General features: G+C 52.2%; 8 protein-coding genes across 8 annotated transcripts; 5 read left to right on the top strand and 3 right to left on the bottom strand.

Moving 5' to 3' along the window:
• Positions 1-20: 20 nt before the first annotated feature.
• AYO20_04100 (hypothetical protein) lies at positions 21-987 on the top strand (the record flags this gene model as incomplete). The annotated part of the gene is made up of 4 exons (XM_022642399.1): positions 21-96; positions 163-491; positions 538-562; positions 608-987. 4 exons carry the CDS (start codon positions 21-23, stop codon positions 985-987), a joined length of 810 nt encoding a protein of 269 aa, XP_022501496.1.
• A 499-nt stretch (positions 988-1486) lies between these two features.
• On the top strand, positions 1487-3678 carry AYO20_04099 (1,4-alpha-glucan-branching enzyme; the record flags this gene model as incomplete). The annotated part of the gene is made up of 3 exons (XM_022642398.1): positions 1487-1529; positions 1578-3574; positions 3652-3678. The coding sequence occupies 3 exons, from the start codon at positions 1487-1489 to the stop codon at positions 3676-3678; spliced, it is 2067 nt and encodes a 688-aa protein (XP_022501495.1).
• A 562-nt stretch (positions 3679-4240) lies between these two features.
• AYO20_04098 (hypothetical protein) lies at positions 4241-5331 on the bottom strand (the record flags this gene model as incomplete). The annotated part of the gene is made up of 2 exons (XM_022642397.1): positions 4241-4935; positions 5001-5331. The coding sequence occupies 2 exons, from the start codon at positions 5329-5331 to the stop codon at positions 4241-4243; spliced, it is 1026 nt and encodes a 341-aa protein (XP_022501494.1).
• A 2542-nt stretch (positions 5332-7873) lies between these two features.
• AYO20_04097 (hypothetical protein) lies at positions 7874-11339 on the top strand (the record flags this gene model as incomplete). Its single annotated transcript, XM_022642396.1, has 7 exons — positions 7874-7945; positions 7999-8051; positions 8104-8728; positions 9751-9832; positions 9888-9956; positions 10004-10893; positions 10944-11339. The coding sequence occupies 7 exons, from the start codon at positions 7874-7876 to the stop codon at positions 11337-11339; spliced, it is 2187 nt and encodes a 728-aa protein (XP_022501493.1).
• Positions 11340-12220: 881 nt separating this feature from the next.
• On the top strand, positions 12221-14026 carry AYO20_04096 (hsp60-like protein; the record flags this gene model as incomplete). The annotated part of the gene is made up of 2 exons (XM_022642395.1): positions 12221-12467; positions 12525-14026. 2 exons carry the CDS (start codon positions 12221-12223, stop codon positions 14024-14026), a joined length of 1749 nt encoding a protein of 582 aa, XP_022501492.1.
• A 1144-nt stretch (positions 14027-15170) lies between these two features.
• Positions 15171-16457, top strand: AYO20_04095 (hypothetical protein; the record flags this gene model as incomplete). The annotated part of the gene is made up of 1 exon (XM_022642394.1): positions 15171-16457. One exon carries the CDS (start codon positions 15171-15173, stop codon positions 16455-16457), a length of 1287 nt encoding a protein of 428 aa, XP_022501491.1.
• A 491-nt stretch (positions 16458-16948) lies between these two features.
• AYO20_04094 (hypothetical protein) lies at positions 16949-19025 on the bottom strand (the record flags this gene model as incomplete). The annotated part of the gene is made up of 6 exons (XM_022642393.1): positions 16949-17449; positions 17574-17911; positions 17986-18366; positions 18444-18670; positions 18721-18791; positions 18858-19025. 6 exons carry the CDS (start codon positions 19023-19025, stop codon positions 16949-16951), a joined length of 1686 nt encoding a protein of 561 aa, XP_022501490.1.
• Positions 19026-20079: 1054 nt separating this feature from the next.
• Positions 20080-20790, bottom strand: AYO20_04093 (hypothetical protein; the record flags this gene model as incomplete). Its single annotated transcript, XM_022642392.1, has 3 exons — positions 20080-20174; positions 20242-20564; positions 20630-20790. The coding sequence occupies 3 exons, from the start codon at positions 20788-20790 to the stop codon at positions 20080-20082; spliced, it is 579 nt and encodes a 192-aa protein (XP_022501489.1).
• Between the last annotated feature and the right edge of the window lie 373 nt (positions 20791-21163).

Genomic DNA, 21163 nt, shown 5'->3' with positions numbered 1-21163 from the left:
ATACACCATCGTAACTCAAAATGACTTCGACAGGGACGAATCTACTCGAGCATGCAACCAAGTTCAGCAGCCTCAAACAGGTACAAAAGTCCCTCTGTATGACGCAATGTCTTTCAATATCTGTGGGAGGAAAAAGTGTGCGTGGATTTCTTCACCTTCCAGCTGGGTATACAGAGAACAAGGACAAAGTGCCGGCGGGTGCGATATTGCTTTCTGGGGCAGGCGGAGGCGTCGTTGGTCCTTCTTCAATGTATGTCTCCGTGGGAGACAAACTTGCCAGTCTTCGACAGGGTATGCCTGTACTTCGACTCGATTATCGCTATCCGGCCCATGACGCTCCGTGCGTGGAAGACGTGACTGCGGCAATGGATCATCTTGAAGAGCAGTATTCTATTCGCAGATTCGTTTTGGTTGGCTGGTCATTTGGAGGCGCTCCGGTCGTGAGTTTCCCTTACCTTGAAGGCGCTAATGTCGTAGCTGAAAAGCAGTCGGTATGAGAATACCGTCAGTCCCACAAAAGCTAATCATGCCTTGCAGTTCACCGTGGGCGGGCGAGAGCGAGGTAGGTGTCCAGCATTCTGTTGCAGACTTTATCTAATGTCAGCAGAACGTGTTATCGGATGCGCTACCGTTGCAAGCCAAACCGCAGGCACAGCTGGGATAAGGAAGCTGGCTCCAAGACCACTGCTGTTGCTCCACGGTACTGGTGATCGAACTTTGAGATGGGACTGCTCCCAGAGTCTATACGAGGCGTACGGGAAAAAGGGCGATCGACAATTGAAGCTCTTCGAGGACGATGATCATGCGTTGACAAGGAATGCGCTTGAGGTAGAAGAGCTGTTGTGCGATTTCATCGCCAAATGTGTTGGGCTGAAGATAGACAACGATGAGCAAGAGAAGGTCATCCAGAAGCCCTTGGTGGACAGAAGTGAAAGAATCGAACTGATGAAGACTGGCGGCGATCTCGAGGGCGAGAGTATCGAGTAGCGCAGTCGCTGGATGGTTACAACGAGGACTGTTCGGAACGGAAAAACTGTCGGGATGACGGCCCTTCCGTAGTGGCGGGTCAGAGAGTGATGGGCGCGATTTATAGGCTCGAGGGTGCAGGGGTATGGACCACTTGGGCCACTTTGCAGGCTGGGAGCTTCCCCACGTCAATTTAGTTGTTGAGGGTTGATGTCATTGTTGAGTTCCTCAAACCACAATTTCGCCGCAGTCCCCCAGTGGTCTCATTGCCTGCGCCAGGTAAACACCTCATCCAACATTTTTCCCTTCGAGACACAAAAGCCCCTCCAACAAGATATCGGTCGTCCAGGATAGCTCGATAAATACTTGTTGGCTTCTAGGGTTTGCCATTTCTTCAGGACTTGCTCTTGTATTTTCTTGACCCGACTTAATCGACTATTGCAACCTATCCTAGCTTCTGTTGTGTCTTCCACTGTTATTGCCCCTCATGGCATTGAATCAGGACTCTGCAAATTCCGTCATGGCTGCACCGGCCAGCGGTGAAGCTCCCCCTGATGGAACAGGTATAAAACCACCCCCGCTACCCTCGAGTTTCTCTCACATGTCACTAGGCGTTATACAACTCGACCCTTGGCTCGAGCCCTTCCGGGGAGATCTTAAGTATCGATTTGCAAAGGCCCAGGAATGGATAAAGAAGATCAATCAAACTGAAGGTGGCCTGGAGAAGTTCAGTCGTGGATATGAAAAGTTCGGCTTCACATTCGAGCCGGACGGCTCGATAATCTATCGCGAGTGGGCTCCAAATGCTGAACAAGCTTCCTTGATCGGCGAGTTCAACAACTGGAACAGAGATTCACACCCAATGAAGAAGAATGAATATGGGGTATGGGAACTGAGGATCCCGGCAAAAGATGGCGTCCCAGGAATTGCCCATAACACAAAACTGAAGATTTCCATGGTCATTCCTGGAGGAGAACGCATTGAGAGAATTCCAGCGTGGATCACCAGAGTCACCCAAGATCTCTCAGTGTCCCCAGTCTACGATGCCGTGCTATGGAATCCTCCCAAGGAGGAGCGTTATGTCTTCAAGAATCCTCGCCCTCCTTACCCCAAGAGCGTTCGCATCTACGAAGCACACGTGGGCATTTCCTCCCCGGAGCTGAAGGTTGCCACGTACAAGGAATTCACCAAGAACATGCTCCCGAGGATCAAGTATCTTGGATACAATGTTATCCAACTAATGGCAATCATGGAGCATGCTTACTACGCTTCTTTCGGATATCAAGTCAATTCCTTCTTTGCAGCAAGCTCCAGATATGGAACGCCAGAGGACCTCAAAGAACTTATCGACACTGCCCACGGCATGGGTATCACCGTGCTTTTGGATGTTGTACATTCCCATGCAAGCAAGAACGTACTGGACGGTCTCAATATGTTCGACGGCAGCGACCACCTTTACTTTCACGAAGGAGGAAAAGGCCGACACGAGCTGTGGGATTCCCGACTTTTCAACTACGGTCACCACGAAGTCATGCGATTCTTACTATCCAACCTGCGGTTTTGGATGGAGGAGTACCAATTCGACGGCTTCCGTTTTGACGGGGTTACTTCGATGCTGTACGTTCATCACGGTATTGGCACCGGCTTCTCTGGAGGCTACCACGAATACTTTGGCTCATCCGTGGACGTCGAAGCTGTGGTCTACCTCATGCTTGCCAACGAAATGCTTCATGACATATACCCGAACTGCATCACCATCGCCGAAGACGTGTCTGGAATGCCGGCTCTATGTTTGAAACTTTCGCTTGGCGGAATAGGATTCGACTACCGTCTCGCCATGGCGGTTCCTGATATGTACATCAAGCTGCTCAAAGAAAAGAAAGACGATGAGTGGGACATCGGAAACATTGCATTCACCCTGACCAACCGACGCCATGGGGAAAAGACTATCGCCTATGCTGAATCCCACGACCAAGCCCTGGTTGGCGATAAGTCTCTGATGATGTGGCTTGCCGATGCAGAGATGTACACGCACATGTCGGTCTTGACCCCTTTGACACCGACCATTGATCGTGCGCTCTCTCTGCATAAAATGATTCGCCTCGTTACCCACGGTTTGGGGGGCGAAGGGTATCTCAACTTCGAGGGTAACGAATTCGGTCACCCTGAGTGGCTCGACTTCCCTCGAGCAGGCAACGACAATTCCTTCTGGTATGCTCGCCGACAGTTGAATCTGACCGAAGATCATCTTCTTCGGTATAGATTCTTAAATGAATTCGACCGTACAATGCAGTGGACCGAAGAGAAATATGGCTGGCTCCATAGTCCCCAGGCCTACATCTCCTTGAAGAACGAAAGCGACAAAGTACTAGTCTTTGAGAGAGCAGGTCTCCTGTGGATATTCAATTTCCACCCCACAAACTCTTACACCGATTATAGAGTGGGCGTGGATGTACCGGGCGTTTATCGGATCGTCATCGATACAGATGACACCGAGTTCGGTGGACACGGGAGAAACGCAAAAGAGACGAGATTCTTCACGACCGACATGCCGTGGAATAACAGGAAGAACTTTACACAAGTTTACATTCCTACGAGGACAGCTCTGGTGAGTTCGCATCCTTGAAACCTCTGTGGCTGAAACTTTCTGTCATTGGACCAGTTTCACTGACTTGACACGTATAGGTCCTTGCTCTTGAATCGACTCTTTGAACCCAACTCGTCTACGTTGTGACTTTAGTTGTGGATGGAAGACCTCTGGGACGATTTGTTCCCCCTGACTGGACAATGAACAAGTGACAGGAGGTCTGTCCAGGAAATTCGGAAGCCAGCGCAACAGCTTTTACAGCAATATCACTCTTAATAGGTTTATAGACTCAGGATGGATCAAAGTGACCCAATGTCGATTACGAGGGCCAGCGCAATCTGCATCAGATCCTGCCAGTGCCACGTCCTCGACATGGGTAGGGCATAACGAAGTTCTTGTAATGTTTTTATTGCACAATTTATCTGTTACAACATATGGATGAGTAGAGTTGAGCGGCACTTGTTTTGTTTCAAGGCATCCGATGAGGTGCCACTCCAAACACACGTTTTGCTTCGCCGTGCATTCCTACCTAGACAGCAGTGGAGGAGGCGCTGCCTCAACAACATCGTCTTCGAAAGATTGAGGCGCTGGATTAAAAATCCGTGAGCTCGTGATGCGCGCCTATGTAGGACGGCCGACCCTTGTCGACAACCATATACAATTTCAGCCCGAGAGTGGTTGGCCCTTTCAGGAATTTGGAGGCAGTCCCCTCCGGAGATTCCATTCGTCCCGACACACCCTCATGGCCAACCCGGGAATGAGTTCGTCCTCCTTGTTTCGCCCCCATTTCGCCTTGCCCAACAACCAGTCCGTCAGGGTGACGACCTTGCTCGTCTTGTCGAAGCCGTTGCTCTGCTCGGCGTGCTCGATCGTGTGGCTCGCTATCCTGCCCTTGGAGTCGAACGTGAAGATGAAGAGACCTGTAAAGTCGTCGCCTTTGTTCAGGTTGAAGATGGGGGTGTCTCCGCCGAGCAGTTTCGACAAGCCGCGGTTGATGTTGGAATCGGTCGTGGTCGATGCGGCGGTGGCCTCATGACCGCCGTCGCCGTGGCTGTTCGTCTTGGGTTCCGTCTTCCATCTCACCACCAGTTTTTCTTCGCTGAGATCTTGCTCGTCCTCCGGCGGAGGAGTGGCGTATGAGAACCCGGTCCGCACGATCTTCTCCGAGAGGATTCTCAGCTTTACATTGCCCACGATGGGCACGCAGCCCCAGGCGACTGGGGCAGTCCAAAGAGAGGCGCGGTAAGCAACGCGCCCTTTGACGGCGGGTAGATGAGGATGGGTCGAGGGGAAGAGGTGAAGGGAGATATGGGGAGACAGGATCTCGGGCGGGAGTGGTTTGGTAAGGATGTCCGGGAGGAGAGGCGACAATATTCGCAATGCTATGACGGCCACGTTAGCACTCCATAGTGGTCTGCCAGGGTGGATGTCATGGGCAAAGACATACTTTTTCCCAACCTAATCAAGCGTTCATCCGGCGGCTTGTGGTCATTGCTGTTGCCAGGCGCAGGAGACCCAAGTAAGTCGTCGTCTGGGCCAAATCTGGGAGAAGCGGATGTGAACCAGACTTCAGATATGGGCTCAGGCCTAACCTGTGCTAGATGTCTTTTGGGGAGCACCTGGCGCAGAGACCCGCCACTAGAAGCGGTCGTCGACCTGTGCCTGCGAAGAAACTGGGCTTGGTTGGGACAAATGGAAGCCCATCTCGATGCTGCTGGAGCGGCGCACTTGGTGGTGGTGATGGTAGTGGGAAGCTTGCGCATTGGCCCGGAGGTCATCTAGGCGGAGGAAGCATGCTTATGATGTGTTTTTTTAAAGCTCTCGAAGCATTCGAGGGAGTGTTCTTTTCCGTGGATAGCAAGAATTAAATGTTAGTTAGGATGACAACTTGGAATCGCAGTCCCAGGCACCAAAAGTGCTGCTTTTGCACGTCTCACCACCACAGAAATCTCGGGGGAAAATCAACTACGTCAGCCAATGGCAGTGGCTGCACCCACCATGTCCTTTGACCGAACATTCCATCCCACCGGCTGCCATTATTTTATCTTCTCTACCACTCCTGCCACTGCGCGGTGTCAATAACCTTTTCCATTTGTCCGCAGTCATTGGAGGTATACATCTTTTGTGGGCAAGATACCTGAGACTTCCGTATGCACGAACAGTACCTCGTAAGCGGACATTTGACATTGGTTCTCCTATAAATCACTAAAGCCTTTACAAGCTTGCGCAAAAGTTCCCCAATAATTGCAACCCGTTGTAATTACAATTTTGGTGGTAGCGGAACACAGATCCACTCCATACCATTCTATCCTGGGCGTTGGAGAGACACAGGAGGCTGAAGCGGAATTCCATGCACATTCCCGATGAGGCGGAACTGAGCCTCACCAATAAAACATGGATGCACTTAGCAATCAAAGCAGCCTGAGTTCTAGACAAAAGAAATCAGTCAGGCGAGGGCGCGGCCTCCCGCCCCCTGGAAAATTCAGACGCCACTGGGGAGCAAACACCGAGGATGCGGACAACAAACAAACGAAACGCTGAGGGATGATAAAGCGTCCACGGATTCACATCACTTTCTTCGGACATGAGACAAGGAGACCGCCCTTAGTCTGCACTTGCAGCTTGATTTCCGACTGTGTCAACCAAGACACCTTCACGGGGAGGCATCCTTTAGGCATCTGTCGGAGAAATATTGTTCCTAACCGCGGCGTACCTCGGATCCCCTGAATTGCGAGCCTTATCCAAGTGTGCGGCTGCCTGTGCAATTTCCCGTGTTTTTGGAATGGCCGTGGACGGCAATCTTTTAGAACTTGATGTAAGGGCCTTGTGACTCATGTTGCTGCTTCGAAAGATCCGTGCATCAATACCTCAAAGGTAAGGGGACCTGACCTTTTGCGGCAGACGACCTATGTGGGACAAGAGAGCGAGAATGGTACGGATAGCCGTGCTTGACAGTTCCTGGCCATGTCCATTCATTGTCGACGTAAGGCGCCATATGCATTGTGCTCTGGTATGAGATGCCACATGAGTTTGCAACTACTCATAGATCAGTCCGAATATTCCAAGACCCGGAATAGTCCAGCTTAGAGTCGAGCTGGCGAGCTGGACTCATGCACAATGAAGAAGAGCTGAACCAGATTTGCGTTGCATTGTGGTTCAGAGGTACCGGCCCAGGATGCAACCTCAAGCATCGGCCGTTGTTGCGCAGTATCCATAGCATGGTGGAAGAGGACAATAAAGGAGACTGTTTAGTCCAGGCATCTTGACGTGGCAACGTAGTTGATTGGACATTCGTGATTGTCTCTTGCTGGGAGAGAAGAGGGGAGCGACAAGTAAGTGGCACAACCCATCCTTCAATTCATCGACAAGAAAGCAAGCGAGGAGGGTACTGGTACATGCCGTCAGAACACCGACGTTCCTTCGACCACGCTGATGTTCGTGGGCAATGGTTGGCGTGATAAGGACGCTGTTAGGATGTCTGTGCTGGTGCTTCAGGGCGCACTCAAGTATGGTACACACGACCATTCCATTGCCTGTTGGGAATCATATCTTCCTATGGTCGTTAGTATGGGCATATCAAGTAGTTCAAACGTGATACTTCAGTTAGAAACTCTCAAGACTGCAGGTCCATACTTCGATGATCGTGGTTGGGGCCGAAACTGATAGTGAGAGGCTGTCGAGAGTGACATGATTGACAGATTTAGATAATCTTAGGCGCGCATGCGTCTTTGCGCCTGACAGAAGTATTCAAGAAGAGTCCAGAGGAGCGCAAACATGGGAAAGGCGTTGAATCAAGGGATTTCAAACCGCGCCGAGCCCAGGACCGACCCTGACGTGGTCCGCCTATGATCGTCTCAGAGACAAAGACCTGCCTCTCCAAACACCACACTGGCCCGCAGCAAGCAACATGCCACAAGCTCTGCCATCCTCCGTCTTGTCTGGCAGCACATCCCTTCAGTCAAAACCTTTCCTTGTACTTGGTCACCTCGTCAATGCCTTTGTCATTACCAGGTCCAATTGTGGGTGCTGTTCCCTTGGCTTTGAGACAGTCGGACCAAAACCCAGCAGTTTGATCCTAGCAATTCTTCCCTGGACAATCAAAGACATCACAAGGAAAGAAAGACAACATCTGACAGAGACTCTTGCAGATGGAAGCCCGATCCATGTACTTAATTCTCACAACATCTCTCAACATCCTGAGTTTCTCCTACCGTACTCCACTGACAGCATTTCGTCAACTCACCTCCTATTTGCATCCCCGGGCACAACATTCATCAATAGATCCCTCTTTGTTGCGTCCAGACGCACACCTTTGTTGCCATGTCTCGAGCCACGCCAGACGACCAGTTGAGGTTCCTCTTGAGCTGCGTCAAACATGCCACGCACGGAAGGGTGAGTGAGGTCCTTTGCTATCGTACCAGGCTCCAGATGACTGACAGCAACAGGTCGATTTCGTGGAGGTTGCCAAAGAGTGTGGAGTGGTCAGCAAAGGAGCGGCGTGAGTGTTTCGTGCTGATGCGGCTGTACCTGACCTACTGACGGACCACAAGAGCCAAACGATACGAGAGGCTCGCGAAGGCCAATGGAGTCAGCTCTACCAGTGCTTCAGCAACCAGCCCGGTTCCGAAACCAACACAGCCAAAGCAAAAGGCGAGGCATCCGGAAGAGAAGCCTTCGGCGTCAAAGAAGCAGAAACTGGAGAGACACAGCCCTGCCCCTTCTCGGAGGTCGAAGAGAGTCGACGAGAGCTCCCGGCCGGCAACGATGACCATCACGGATCCACGAGGTGATGATTCTGAACCCACACCAGCAAAGGCAGAAGCATTCAATCGATCTCTCCGACCAAACCTTTCCGGTCCAACTGGTGTGCCACAGATGGCTCTTCCGACCTCCCTATTTGTTCCTAGCGGTCCTGTACCCCAAGGTGTTCCATATTTGGCACGGCAGCGACCTCCCTTTGCTGAATTCCCGGCGATTCCATGTGGCACTGGTCACCAGTTGGTACCGGATGTACCTGGCTATCCTCCTTTTCCGCCTGCGTTCAGGGAGGCATGGCCATTCACAAGCGAGGGAAGTGGCGGTCCCATCAATGGCTTCGAGATATACAGCAACCAAGACTATCTCAACCCACAAAGTCAGATCACTCAGCCTCCTTTTCCAGTCGAAGCAGTGCCGGTAAGACTTCCACCCCAGCCACAGGAAGTTGTGCCGGTTCCAAAGCCCGGGGAACGACACCCAGAAGAAGACGTTATGTCGAAGTCGAAAGGCAGTGTTGTCCTGGTGGACAGACCAGTTAAGAGGTATCCGGCTCCGAAGAGGCAACGAGGTGAAGCGGAGCGAAGCAGAGGCAACTGACAGTGTCAGACAGTATGAAGAGGTTAATTTCCTGTTTCTCAGTCATCAGGTGGACATGGACTGGGCGGTCGACGTCGTGCCTTTACAAACACCATCCGAACCCATGGGAGGGTGAAGCGCCTCTTTCGCGGGGAGTTCCAGCCTTGAAGAAGGCCATCAAGAGAAAGAAGGGCCAGAGGAGAACAATAGCAATTCAGTTTCCATTATCAGTGTCCTGTCGAAGAGGAGCACACGCGCACCCAACACGCAAGGGAATGGGCGTTGGCGACCTCGTTGTTGTTCTGGCGGTCTTCACTACCAACACCCCTTCAGGACAAAGACTTTCCCCCATTTTCTGCCCCCTGTATCTTTCTGCCCACGACAGAGCCCATACCTCCATATCACATCTCTCACAACCCTCTTGCCTCATCAAGATCCTTTTCATACCCTTTCTACGTCTGTCATCGTGCTCGGAACGGACGTCAGAGCTGTCAAGGCTTGGTTGGCGGCAGCTGTGTCCTGTTTGGTAAGTGCCATTGCAGAAAATAGCAGCTGTTCAACACAACGCACATTTGCCCACACAAACACCACCTTCCTCCTGCGCCGTCTTTCATACTATTGTCTGTTATTCACCGTTTCGACACTCGTCTCCGCTTCCAATTAGTGCCAGTGACGGGCATCCAGCGTTTTGATTCGTCTCAAGCCCTTACAATACTCTCTCGACCCGACGAAATTGGTATCACCAAGCCTGCAAAACTAGAGATTCACCACGGCGCTGAGACATCACATCCCTTCTTCAAAATAACACAAACATTCTCCCTCCACACTCTTTCTGTTGCTCGACTGACAACACGGAACAACAGACTAACGGCACTTGGTCCTTTGCAGGAGACAAGATGCCTGCCAAAAACCGCCCTGCAAAGCGTGTGCTCAATCGTTGGAGTGGTGAGTCGAGGTTGCCAAATGCCACCAGCATTCATCCTTGCTAACAAACATCCAGATGATCTCGACAAGGGAGTCCTGCTTTGTGTCCAGTATGCGTGTGCAGAAGCTGGCCTGAAGATTCCATGTAAGTACAGAAACCAACAGCCTCGTCTCCACTGACCAGAATCATAGGGAGTCGTGTTGCGACTCTCATGGGTCCCACCTTCACTGAAGGCTCCATCGTTCAACACCTTGCAAAGCTTCGAAACCTCATGGCCTTTCATGGTATTCCTGTACCACCAGCTGTGAAGCGTGGGATGGTCACAAAAGAACCATCAAAGATCTACACAAACGCGGGCAACAAAGTCAAGCTCGAGGCAATTCCTCCAATGTTTCCCGCGGTGGACGGGGACGACCAAGACGAAGTCGAAGAGAAGGGATCCATCTATGATAAAGCCAAGCGTGCTCGTGCTCGTAAGAAGGAGGCTCCCAAAGAGAAAGCTGTGCCGGTGAAGAAGGAACCGAAATCCAAAGGAAAGGGAAAAGCGAAAGCCAAAGGTCATCATCACCAAGCAAGTGACGAAGAAGATAATGAACCTGTTCCAGATCTTTATGATTCCGATGAGGAGTATCCTGCACCCAAGAAGCGCCGCAACAACAAGAGCAAGGCGAAGAAGGTTGCTAAAGCTTCCGCAGCTCTCGACGAAGCCGAATATTCTACTCCCTCGTCGGTCGAAGCAACAATTGTTGACAACCACGAGGCTATTAAGCAGGAGGAAGAGGAACTCGTTGGCCCTGCTCGTCGCACTCGTGGAATCAAGCGTGACTATGCTGTCATGGCTGCACCTTCCGACGATGAAGCTGATGTTGACGAGGAAGTCCCGGAATATCTGGACGAAGAGCCTGAAGGCAGCTATGGTAGTATTGACGTTGATGAAGACGATGATGGCAGTGATGACACGGATGAAGCGTCTAGCGAAGCGTCAACTATTATCCTCGGTGGTCAGCAAGCAGACTCTCACATTCTTGGTCAGCAGAATGTGGCTGATCTACCATACGGCCAGATCATCTCCGCCACTACGGTAAGTTAGCATCATAGTCTTGACAGATACCTACGCTGACTGCGAAACAGGCTCCTTTCACCCACCTCAATACCTCGAATGCCGGAACATACGGTCATCATGGTCACATTGGTGTCGGCCTCATCCATAACCCATACTCGGTTCCTGCGCTCGGATATTCTGGACCGGCGTTCTTGAACCCAGTGCCACAAGTGTATCCAGCATCGCAGTTTCAGAGCGTGAGCATGTACGGTTCGTCCACGGATTCATCCCGCAACAATTCGATTGCTGCTGGCATGATGTTCACGACTCTTCCATCGATGTCTGACAACGAGTTCTTGACCCCGCATACCGGCTTCGGACATGGTAACACCGGCGATGTGATCAACAAGGAGGACATGATGAACAGCACGGCAAACGACGATATCTTCTGGAACGCTGGTGACTATCTGGTCGATGATGCTTAGGCGTCGGTGGGTTTCACGCAAAGACGGAGATCAGGCCATCGCTGACAGGAATCAACAGTCACTCAACGATACATCACCTACAGCTGAAGATACCTGAGGACAACGAATTTGCATGACGGTGAAAAGTGAAGTGATATTCCATGGCACTGAACACTCGTGGTGTAGTCCGGGAGGAGTTTAAGACCACGATGGAATCACGCAATCGGTATTGTTTTCTCTTTCTGTTCCAGATCTTTTGCTGGCCAAAAAAGCATCAACGGAGAGAGCATGTGTTTTTGGTCGAATATCATCAAGTGATTCTAGCAAAGGGAGGTGTGAACCAACAGGGATCACACCGGAGATCACGTCGACTACCAAAATTCAGCACGGAAAAAGATGTCAAGGACTGGAACGTATGGTGGCACTCACGGACAGCTGGCTATGAACCAGTGCATTTCCATTCTCTCCATGTACTTGAAAGAAAAAAAGATAGAGGTGTGAGCTTTTCGAAATGTCAACCATGAGACATATCGGATCAAATTCCACTATTATTGCTTTTCCTTTGCCATGATATGCTTCCACGCTGGCTATTATACGAGCTCCGGCCACAGCGATAAGAGCACTACGAGGAAAATCCAGTACAAGTATATCGCAGTGGAAACGGGCAGGGAGGATTTTTATTCGGAAGAGTCGGAGGCGGCGGCGGCAAGGCTCCGATTGGTTGCCAAGCGACTATTCCCAAAGTGGAATCATGCTGCATCTTGCGATTCTGTTGATTTCGAGAATCTCCAAATTTTTTGGCATCAAAACCTCGAAACTCTCCTACCATATTACAACTCATCAGTTGTCCTATTTCCCCTTTCTTTCTCCTCATTGTCACTCGTCCACTTGATTTGCCCATCATGCAGCGCGCTCTCTCCTCCGCAGCTCGATCCTCCCTATCCTCCCCTTCTCCATACTCCAGAACAGCCGGCCGGAGTCTGCAACAACTACGCTTCGCTCACAAAGAGCTCAAGTTCGGAGTAGAAGGAAGAGCCCAGCTGCTCAAGGGTGTCGAGACTCTCTCAAAGGCTGTTGCAACAACACTTGGTCCCAAGGGCCGCAATGTCCTCATTGAGTCAAGCTACGGCTCACCCAAGATAACCAAAGGTGAGCACCCATGATTTCCGATGCCAGCAACTGCCCGAAAGCTAATAAAACAATCAGATGGTGTTACTGTCGCCAAAGCAGTCACCCTCCAAGACAAGTTCGAGAACCTCGGTGCCCGTCTCATCCAGGATGTCGCCTCGAAGACGAACGAAGTCGCAGGTGATGGTACCACGACCGCCACCGTGCTCGCAAGTGCCATCTTCTCCGAAACCGTCAAGAACGTCGCTGCTGGATGCAATCCTATGGATTTGAGAAGAGGCACCCAGGCGGCAGTTGACGCAGTCGTTGACTTCCTCCAAAAGAACAAGAAGGACATTACCACCAGTGCCGAGATTGCCCAAGTCGCTACCATTTCTGCCAACGGAGATACCCATGTTGGAAACCTCATCTCCAATGCCATGGAAAAGGTCGGCAAAGAGGGTGTGATTACGGTCAAGGAAGGAAAAACTATCGAAGACGAACTCGAGGTTACCGAGGGCATGCGCTTTGACCGCGGCTTTACATCACCGTACTTTATCACCGACACCAAGGCTCAAAAGATCGAGTTTGAGAAGCCCTTGATTCTCCTTTCCGAGAAGAAGATCTCTGCTGTGCAAGACATTATCCCCGCGCTTGAGGCGTCTACCCAAATGCGCCGACCTCTTGTCATCATTGCCGAGGACATTGATGGCGAGGCATTGGCTGTCTGCATTCTCAACAAGCTTCGAGGACAACTTCAAGTGGCCGCAGTCAAGGCTCCCGGCTTTGGAGACAACCGCAAGAGCATCCTTGGTGATATCGGCATCCTGACCAATGCTACTGTCTTCACGGATGAACTCGACATCAAGCTGGAAAAGGCCACTCCTGACATGCTGGGCTCGACCGGCAGCATCACCATTACCAAGGAAGATACCATCATCTTGAACGGGGAAGGCAGCAAAGACGCCATTGCTCAGCGCTGCGAACAGATTCGTGGTGTCATGGCTGACCCGTCGACCTCAGAATACGAGAAGGAGAAGCTTCAAGAGCGCCTTGCCAAGCTGTCTGGCGGTGTTGCCGTCATTAAGGTTGGTGGAGCTTCTGAGGTTGAGGTGGGCGAGAAGAAAGATCGTGTCGTAGACGCTCTGAACGCTACTCGTGCCGCCGTTGAAGAAGGTATCTTGCCCGGTGGTGGTACTGCTTTGATCAAGGCCGCTGCAAACGCCCTCGGTAGTGTCCAGCCTTCCAACTTCGACCAACAGCTCGGTGTCAGCATCATCAAGAACGCCATCACACGTCCCGCCCGGAGAATCGTTGAAAATGCCGGTCTGGAAGGCAGCGTTGTCGTCGGCAAGCTTATGGACGAATTCGGTTCCGACTTCAACAAGGGCTTCGATTCTGCCAGCGGACAATATGTTGATATGCTGAGCAAGGGTATCGTCGATCCCCTCAAGGTCGTCCGTACCGCACTCGTTGATGCCTCTGGCGTTGCGTCGCTACTGGGTACCACCGAAGTTGCCATCGTGGAGGCACCAGAAGAGAAGCCTGCAATGCCTATGGGCGGCGGTATGCCCGGCATGGGTGGCATGGGCGGCTTCTAAACAATCCCCAAGTCAAATGAGGAAGGCTATGCCCACCCTTTCTCACCCTTTCATACAGCCACTTGCGATTCTTCCTGCGTTCCAGCGATTACATTCGCACATTTGGTATAGCAGCAATCCGCAACACCATCTCGTCGGGTCCTCCTACCACCACCTTCTCACGATCGCTCCCCTCCTTCAACTCAACCTGGAGGAGATTTGCTCGTTCGGAGAAACAGGTTGATCTACCTCTTTTGTACATTTACGAAGCTTGTTACATTACACTCCACTCAAGTTCAAAATCTTGTCTATCTTACAAATCAGATCTTTGCTCAAGGGGCAATGGGGCTTAGAGAGAAGAAAAAAGAATGGGACAGCTACACCGCAGGGATGGTGGCAAGAGGAGTTGGTCGCGTGCCAGTGTGGGGATGGATGGCATAAGTCGTGTTGTATGGTGGTGCACCGGGTAGCGCGATCTGGCGTTGTATCATAGTTGTGGTTGTAGCTGTCCAGCTGTGCAGATACCAGTGTAATAAAACAAAAAATAATAAAACCAAAAACCATCTTGAATTATATGCCCGTTGTTGTAGCGTGGTGAGGCTGCGGGTAGAGACAGTGACAAGGCAAAGCTGCTTCAGTCCCCTCTTCCAACAACATATATACAATTCATTCTGGCAACAGAACAACAACTCCGAAATCATTACTGGCAACCGACTGAATTGGTAGAGCCAGTCAAGCAGCTCTTCTGCAGATGAACCACGTATATTTCACGGCGCGGCATGGTATTCCCCTAGATTGTTGTTGGGCTCCCAAAATTTCCAGATTCGGCCATTGGTGAGGAAAGGTGAAGCTTCCGCGACTTGTTCGCTCTGAAGCACAAGGGCTTCGCCTGAAGATGTCTGAAGCCGAGCTAGTGAAATCTCCATCCGCGAGATGAAGGTGAGTAATTGATCATGCTTACAAACATACAGATCGAAAGCTCTGGAGGGAGAGAGAGCTCGAGTGTGAGGTCCGCGACCCGACCGAACGCCTCCCTCTCAACATGGTTCAACGCAAGGCACCATGTCTACTATTAAGATGCAAGCTCTGCTCCAACCCTGCACTGCTAGATTTCTCCTCGACACTCGTCTTTGTCAATTGCCTTCACCGCACCTCACCATCCTCCATGACTTCCACAGCCGATCCAGAGGACAATAGTCTTCCTGTCCACATCACAGGATCGCTCCCCCAACACCCGCCAACGTATAGCACGATTGCAACCTTCCCGCCTGGCTCCTTTCTCGAGAACCTTGCCGTCCGTCGTGATGGCTCGATCCTCGTCTCCGACATGTTGAGTGGGAATATCTGGTACATTAACCCTCATCCAGAGGATGGGAACACCCGGGGAACTGTGGAGCTGGTTCACAATTTTGAGCTCGAAGACGCGCAGGTCGAGAAATCATTGACAATTGACGGGGCTGACGAACAAGGAGGAGGAAGCGAAGGTCACGGTTCCTATGCATCCACCCCTGCCGCAGAGGCAATCATCGAATCCCCATTCACCCCGGATTTATTCTACCTGTTCTCTGGTGTGCATGGCAAGAAGGGCACATGGTGGGTCTACGAGTTGGACGTGCGATCATTTCTGCCCTCCACGAACCCTACGAAGACTTCGATCACAGGCCAAGTGGATGGTAAAGTCAAAATCAGGCGTCTCGCCCCAGTTCCGGCCGCGACGTGGCTCAATGGAGGCACTGCTGTCCCTCACCGCTCAGAACCCTTGATCTTGATGGCCGAGTCGTATCAAGGACGTGTGTACTCGTACAATATTGTATCTGGGCGCGTGGACATCTGGCTTGAGCACGGGCTCTTGGGGAAAATTACGACACGACCACCCTGGCCTGGTGTCAACGGAGTCAAGTACCATCACGATGGGACAGATGGCTGGATTTATTTCACGAACTCGGACCGCGCGATTTTAGGACGCGTAAAGGTTGACTATCAAGGCGTAACGCCAGTCGCTGCACGCAATTCAGAGGCGCAAATCGACATCGAGATTCTTGCGAGTGGTTGTTGCGGTGACGACCTCTGCATCGACGGAGACGGAAACATCTATGTGGCGACGAACCCGATGAACACGGTGCTGAAATTTCCTCTACTTGCTGCGACTCCCAGAGCCGGTTCAGGAGGAAAGGCAGATGCGCAGACAGAGCGTCAAGTCATTCTTGGCCTGTACCGGCCTCAGTTGTCTACTGAAGAGGCATCTGCATCGCGACCGAAACCTGTCGTCAACTCCTACTCCGAGTCGGATCTCGAGCTCGAGGTCGACCGGGCCACGACGGGGCCTACTGCGGTTTCTTTTGGGACCAGAGCATCTGATGAGAAGGACCTGTACGTCGTCACGAATGGTGGGATTATCAATCCCGTCGACGGGGTCGTCAGAGAGGCGCGACTGTTAAGAATACATCTTTAGCTTTTCAATGTTGAGATTCTCGACGCTTGAGGTGACGCGCACGGCCCTTGTGTTTGTTTGGATTTCCTTTTTCTTTGTGGTCCCGATTCAACCGGTCTGTTCTCTGCGGTCTCTGCCAGGCTGGACTGTAGTGACCGTCTAGACTCCAGAGGCGCGTATATGAGTAGGCCATAGGCCGTACGCTTCAGGACATAAGCCACACCTGCACCAACACTGAGCTGAGAGCTGTGAGCTGAGAGCTTGCCGGCGCTAATTCCTGCAATCTGCAAAAAAACTGACCTCGCCATCGTCGTCACTTCTAAACTCTTTCGTCCCCTTTAACTTTTACCACTGTGTGACTGATTGTATTCATATCCTAATATCTTGACGATATACGACGCACGCCACAAAGTACCACTAAATGCCACAAAGCCCCGCCATCCCTCTCTTCCGCATCCCTCCCGTCCCCTCGTACGACCCTCCCCCTTTTTTTTTTAAGGTCGGAAGTGGCACTACTCATGCGCCTCAACCATGCCTATGGCCGCCAAATCCAGCCCGGGCCAATGCTTGTGGCCCCACAGGAACCAATACGCCAGCGAACACAGCACGACAAACACGTAGATGGGCAGGGCGTAGTTCATGTTCGTGCCCGTGACGGGCAGGGTCGTGGGGAACGGTAACCAGATGGTCAGGTAGATGGTCCAGCAGAGGGCGAAGATGTTGACGGGCGTGGCGACGCGGGGCCACATGCGCCAGGAGCCGTAGGCGACAACAGAAGATGAGCCGGATGGGGAAGGGGATTGGGGCTTGTCGGTCAGACGGCCGGTCAGGCGCGCGTGCAGGATGCACGAGATGGCGATGATGTAGGACGTGTACAGTCCCAGAGAGGAGAGGGCGGTGAAGGCGCTAAAGGCCGTGCCGGTGGTGGAGCCGATTTGGAACAGGGCCAAAAGGCACACGATGACGATGGGGAGCCACGTCGCGTTGACGGGGACGTGGCGCTTGCGGTCGATCTGTTGTAGCGAGTCTATCAGACAGAATCCAAGGTGCAGAACAAGGAACCATTCCCCAGAAAAGGTGTGATGTGATTCTTCAACAGTCCCGACGAGAGAAAAGGGGGAGAGAGAAAAGTCTCACCACCGAGAACCATCGCGGCAGAGCCCCGTCTCGCGCCCACGCCCAGGTGATCCGCGAGACGGACGCGACGCTCGCCGCGACGACAAAGTACGTGACAATGATCAAACCGGAAACCATGGCGTTGGTGGCGGCCATGGACCCCGTCGCGTTCAGACAGATGGGAATGATGGGGTAGGAGGCGTCGAGGGCGTCGTCCAGGTTGCCCAGGCAGTAGAGCAGGACGAGGATGATGCTGAAGGCCATGAGGCCGTTGATGACGATGGTCAGAACCATGGATCGCGGGACGGCGTGTTTGGCCCGGCGGACTTCCTCGGACATATGGACGACACCGTCGAATCCTTTTTTGGGGGGGCATTGTCAGAAGGAGAGTGCTCCTAAAGGGAGGAGGAAGGAAGTTCTCATCGCTACTGACCGATAAATCCCCACGCAGGCACCAGCATCCCCAGGTTGAAGGCGACGAAACTGCTCCGGTCCCAGCCGGACAGGATGGACTCGGTGAAGAAGACGAAATTCGTGTCGTGCTTGGGCGCCAGGGCGGTTAGGACCGCGACGAAGATGACGAACAAGATGACGTGCAGAATGCCCGAGGCCAGCTCGAGCCAGGGCACGAGCCAGAAGGTGAAGGTGTTGATGAGCCCGCACGAGATCAACAGCGCCCACATGATGAAGGTCAGATGCCATCGCTCGGCCGTGTATCCTGGCACGTTCTCCGCGATCAGGGCTTGAAGGAGGGCCGCTTCGCCAGAGGCACTCCCTGCGAGAGCCGAGACCCAGGCAAACCAAGTCACCCAGCCTATGTATGAGCTTCCGTGTCAATGGCGTGAAAGACTTCGTGGTAACAATAGTTGATGGATATGCAGGGGGTCGTACCTTGCATCCAAGTGATAAACTTCCTCGCGCCCTCGGGGGCCATGATATGCGTCCAGTGGTACTGCGCGCCAGCTATGGGGAGGATGGAACCCAGTTCAGCCATAGAGAATGCTTGGGCCAGAGACCCGATCACGACCGCGATGCAGCCCCAGATGAGGGACTGCGGGCCGCCGTTCCAGAAGGTGGCCGAGATGTTCCTACCATGACGAAGATTGATCAGACGGGCACTTTGGCGCGTGGTTCAGGGAACAAGACACAAGAAAAGGTGAGGGCGGACATGGCCATGACTTCCCAGGACTCCATAAAGGTCAAGGAAAAGGCGAGAAGCTGAGCGAAGCTGAAGAGTCGCTAAAGGAATCCGACGAGTCAGCGGGTTTATGTTCCATACGACACACCACTGTGAGTTTCGTTTACCCTGAGAGAGGTGCCATGGCCATCGATTGTCGCTGTTGGATACGCCTGCGCGACGTTCATCTCCAAGTATTCGGGTGTTTTGGCATCATGGCTGTGACTGATAGACTCGCCCGAGTCCGTACCAGGCTCGACCGTCTCGAGGACGTCTGTCTTGTCGACGTTCGCCATAGCGAAACGAGCCACCCCTGGTAGGTATGTGTGAGACAGCAAAGGCAGAGGTGATAAGAGAGGACGACAGGAAAGGAAGACAAAAAGAAACCGAAGCCAACTGTTCGAGAGAAGTGCCGATCGCTCACTCCTACAAGGTGCCATCACTCAAGTACCGCGCCACCGAGATACGCACGGTGGCATGGTGGCATGTTCAAGATGATTGCGTCTGACTGACCCGCCTGCCATGCGCAGTTAGACAAAGGGAGAGTCGAGAACCAAGAAGCACAAAAGATCCATGTCATGGATGGGCCTGGTTGAGCGCATGGGAAAGCGCATGGCCAAGCGAAGCGGCGTGGAAACGGGGATTGCAGCGAGGAGTGAATGAGTGAGTGGCATTGATAGAGCTTTGACATGGAGGGACTAGGGGACCAGGCGACCAGGGGATGGTGGATTGTTGCAAAGCTATCGGAGGGGATGGACATTTTGGTGTTAGAGGCGAAGATCTCGGAGAGATGGACAAATGTACCCGGGAGGTATAGGGTGGCTAGTGATGCTGGTAGTGGCCAGTCCTGCTAGACAATGTCGGGGATATGGATCTGTGGATAATGTTTACCCATCATCCTACGACGAGCTAGATCAACAATGTAGCGAGCAGAGTTGTATCCCGCATGTTCCCTAGTAAATATTTATCAAGACGAGAGAGGACGAGAACGGACGGCGCCTCGGGTCGAGAAACCAGCCCGACGGCCCCATTCATTAGTTATTTCACAGGCCTTGATCCTCTGGGATTTCTACTCCAGTCCCATTTGGGCAGCTTCATAAGATGTTGTGGAGTATCTCGTAATGGAGATGTTATCGACAGCACAGTATCATCCTCCATCCCATTTCACCATGGCCAAAGAATCCCCAATCGCTACCCAAAGCAAGTGGGAAATCCCCAAAAAGGCTCCCGTTTCATGTCCTGAATGCCCCATTCCCCTCGTGAAACCATTCCGATTGTAGGTACTTCTGCCCACGCGCTGATCGCTTGGGGATACGCCTGAGGCCTTAGCCACCAGTCACTGCCCATCGGTCAGGGAAGATTGTCCTCGTCCAACTCATAGATCAACTCGTCATCACCAGCTTCGAACGGGAGTCGTTGGTGTTGGTCAAGCAGCGAAGAACCTCCTATATATCCCAATCCGTTAGTGATCGTTGATTGACACAGCCGAGAAAATGACCGTATCAGACTCACCATAGTATTGGGCCAGGCCACTATACCCTCTTGCTTCAAGGCCTTCGTGGTCTTGTTCTTTGAGAGTCGGAATATCAATTGTCGCTGTTGCTGCTGTTGCTGTTGCTTCTTCGTCGACCCCCGTGGCGGCGTCCTTTGTGTCGATGACCTCTTGCTCCTCTTCAGACACGATTCGAGCTTCCCTCTTGATAGACCGCTGCGCCGACCTCTCTCGCTTTCTCTTCTTCTGTCCTCGCCGGAGTCGTTCTCTCTTGTCGATCGCGTCAGGACATCCAAGCCGTCGAGCCAACTTTTTGCTCGAGCAGATCTGGTCATACAGAGAGCTGGGTGAGATTGAACGTCAGATTCTCTGCCTATCTCCCTCTCTCTCACCAAGAGGGAAACTCACAACAACGACTCCACATCCGTGTCCATCTCCCGGGCAATCCCCTCAAAGACCTCACGTCTGAAATCCATCGTCATGCTGCGCAACAGCTTCATCATCAACAGGCAAGTCTTCCTCACTGGGATCGACCCCTTGCAGAAGCAGTCCTCTTCAGACCCGGCCATGGTGGTAAGCAATCGACCTGTTTTTTTTTTTTTCAGATATGTTTCAATGAGACATGAAATGGGCGGAGGGTAGCACGGGTGTATGTAGATCCAAGTTGCATGTGTTATAAATGTGTAAAGAAGAGATCTAAGGATGAAGATGAAGATGAAGATAAAATGAATTGTAAAGGCTGAGCGGAACAAGGTCAGGATGTGGACAATAGGTCTCCATGAATAGGTAGAATGAATCTCAAAGACCAGATCTGGCAACAATGGTTAGGAGTGACACTCGATTGCTCGTCCTGAGATTCACAGCGACTTCAGATCAGACATGTCATGTTGTAGTTCATCTACAATGCACCCGAGACATCACCACCACCACCACCACCACCAC

This window comes from Fonsecaea nubica (genome assembly GCF_001646965.1).
Source record: "Fonsecaea nubica strain CBS 269.64 chromosome Unknown Scaff21, whole genome shotgun sequence".
Lineage (NCBI taxonomy): Eukaryota > Fungi > Ascomycota > Eurotiomycetes > Chaetothyriales > Herpotrichiellaceae > Fonsecaea > Fonsecaea nubica.
The sequence above is the reverse complement of the archived record's forward strand: the minus strand, read 5'-3'. Positions and strand labels throughout refer to the sequence as shown.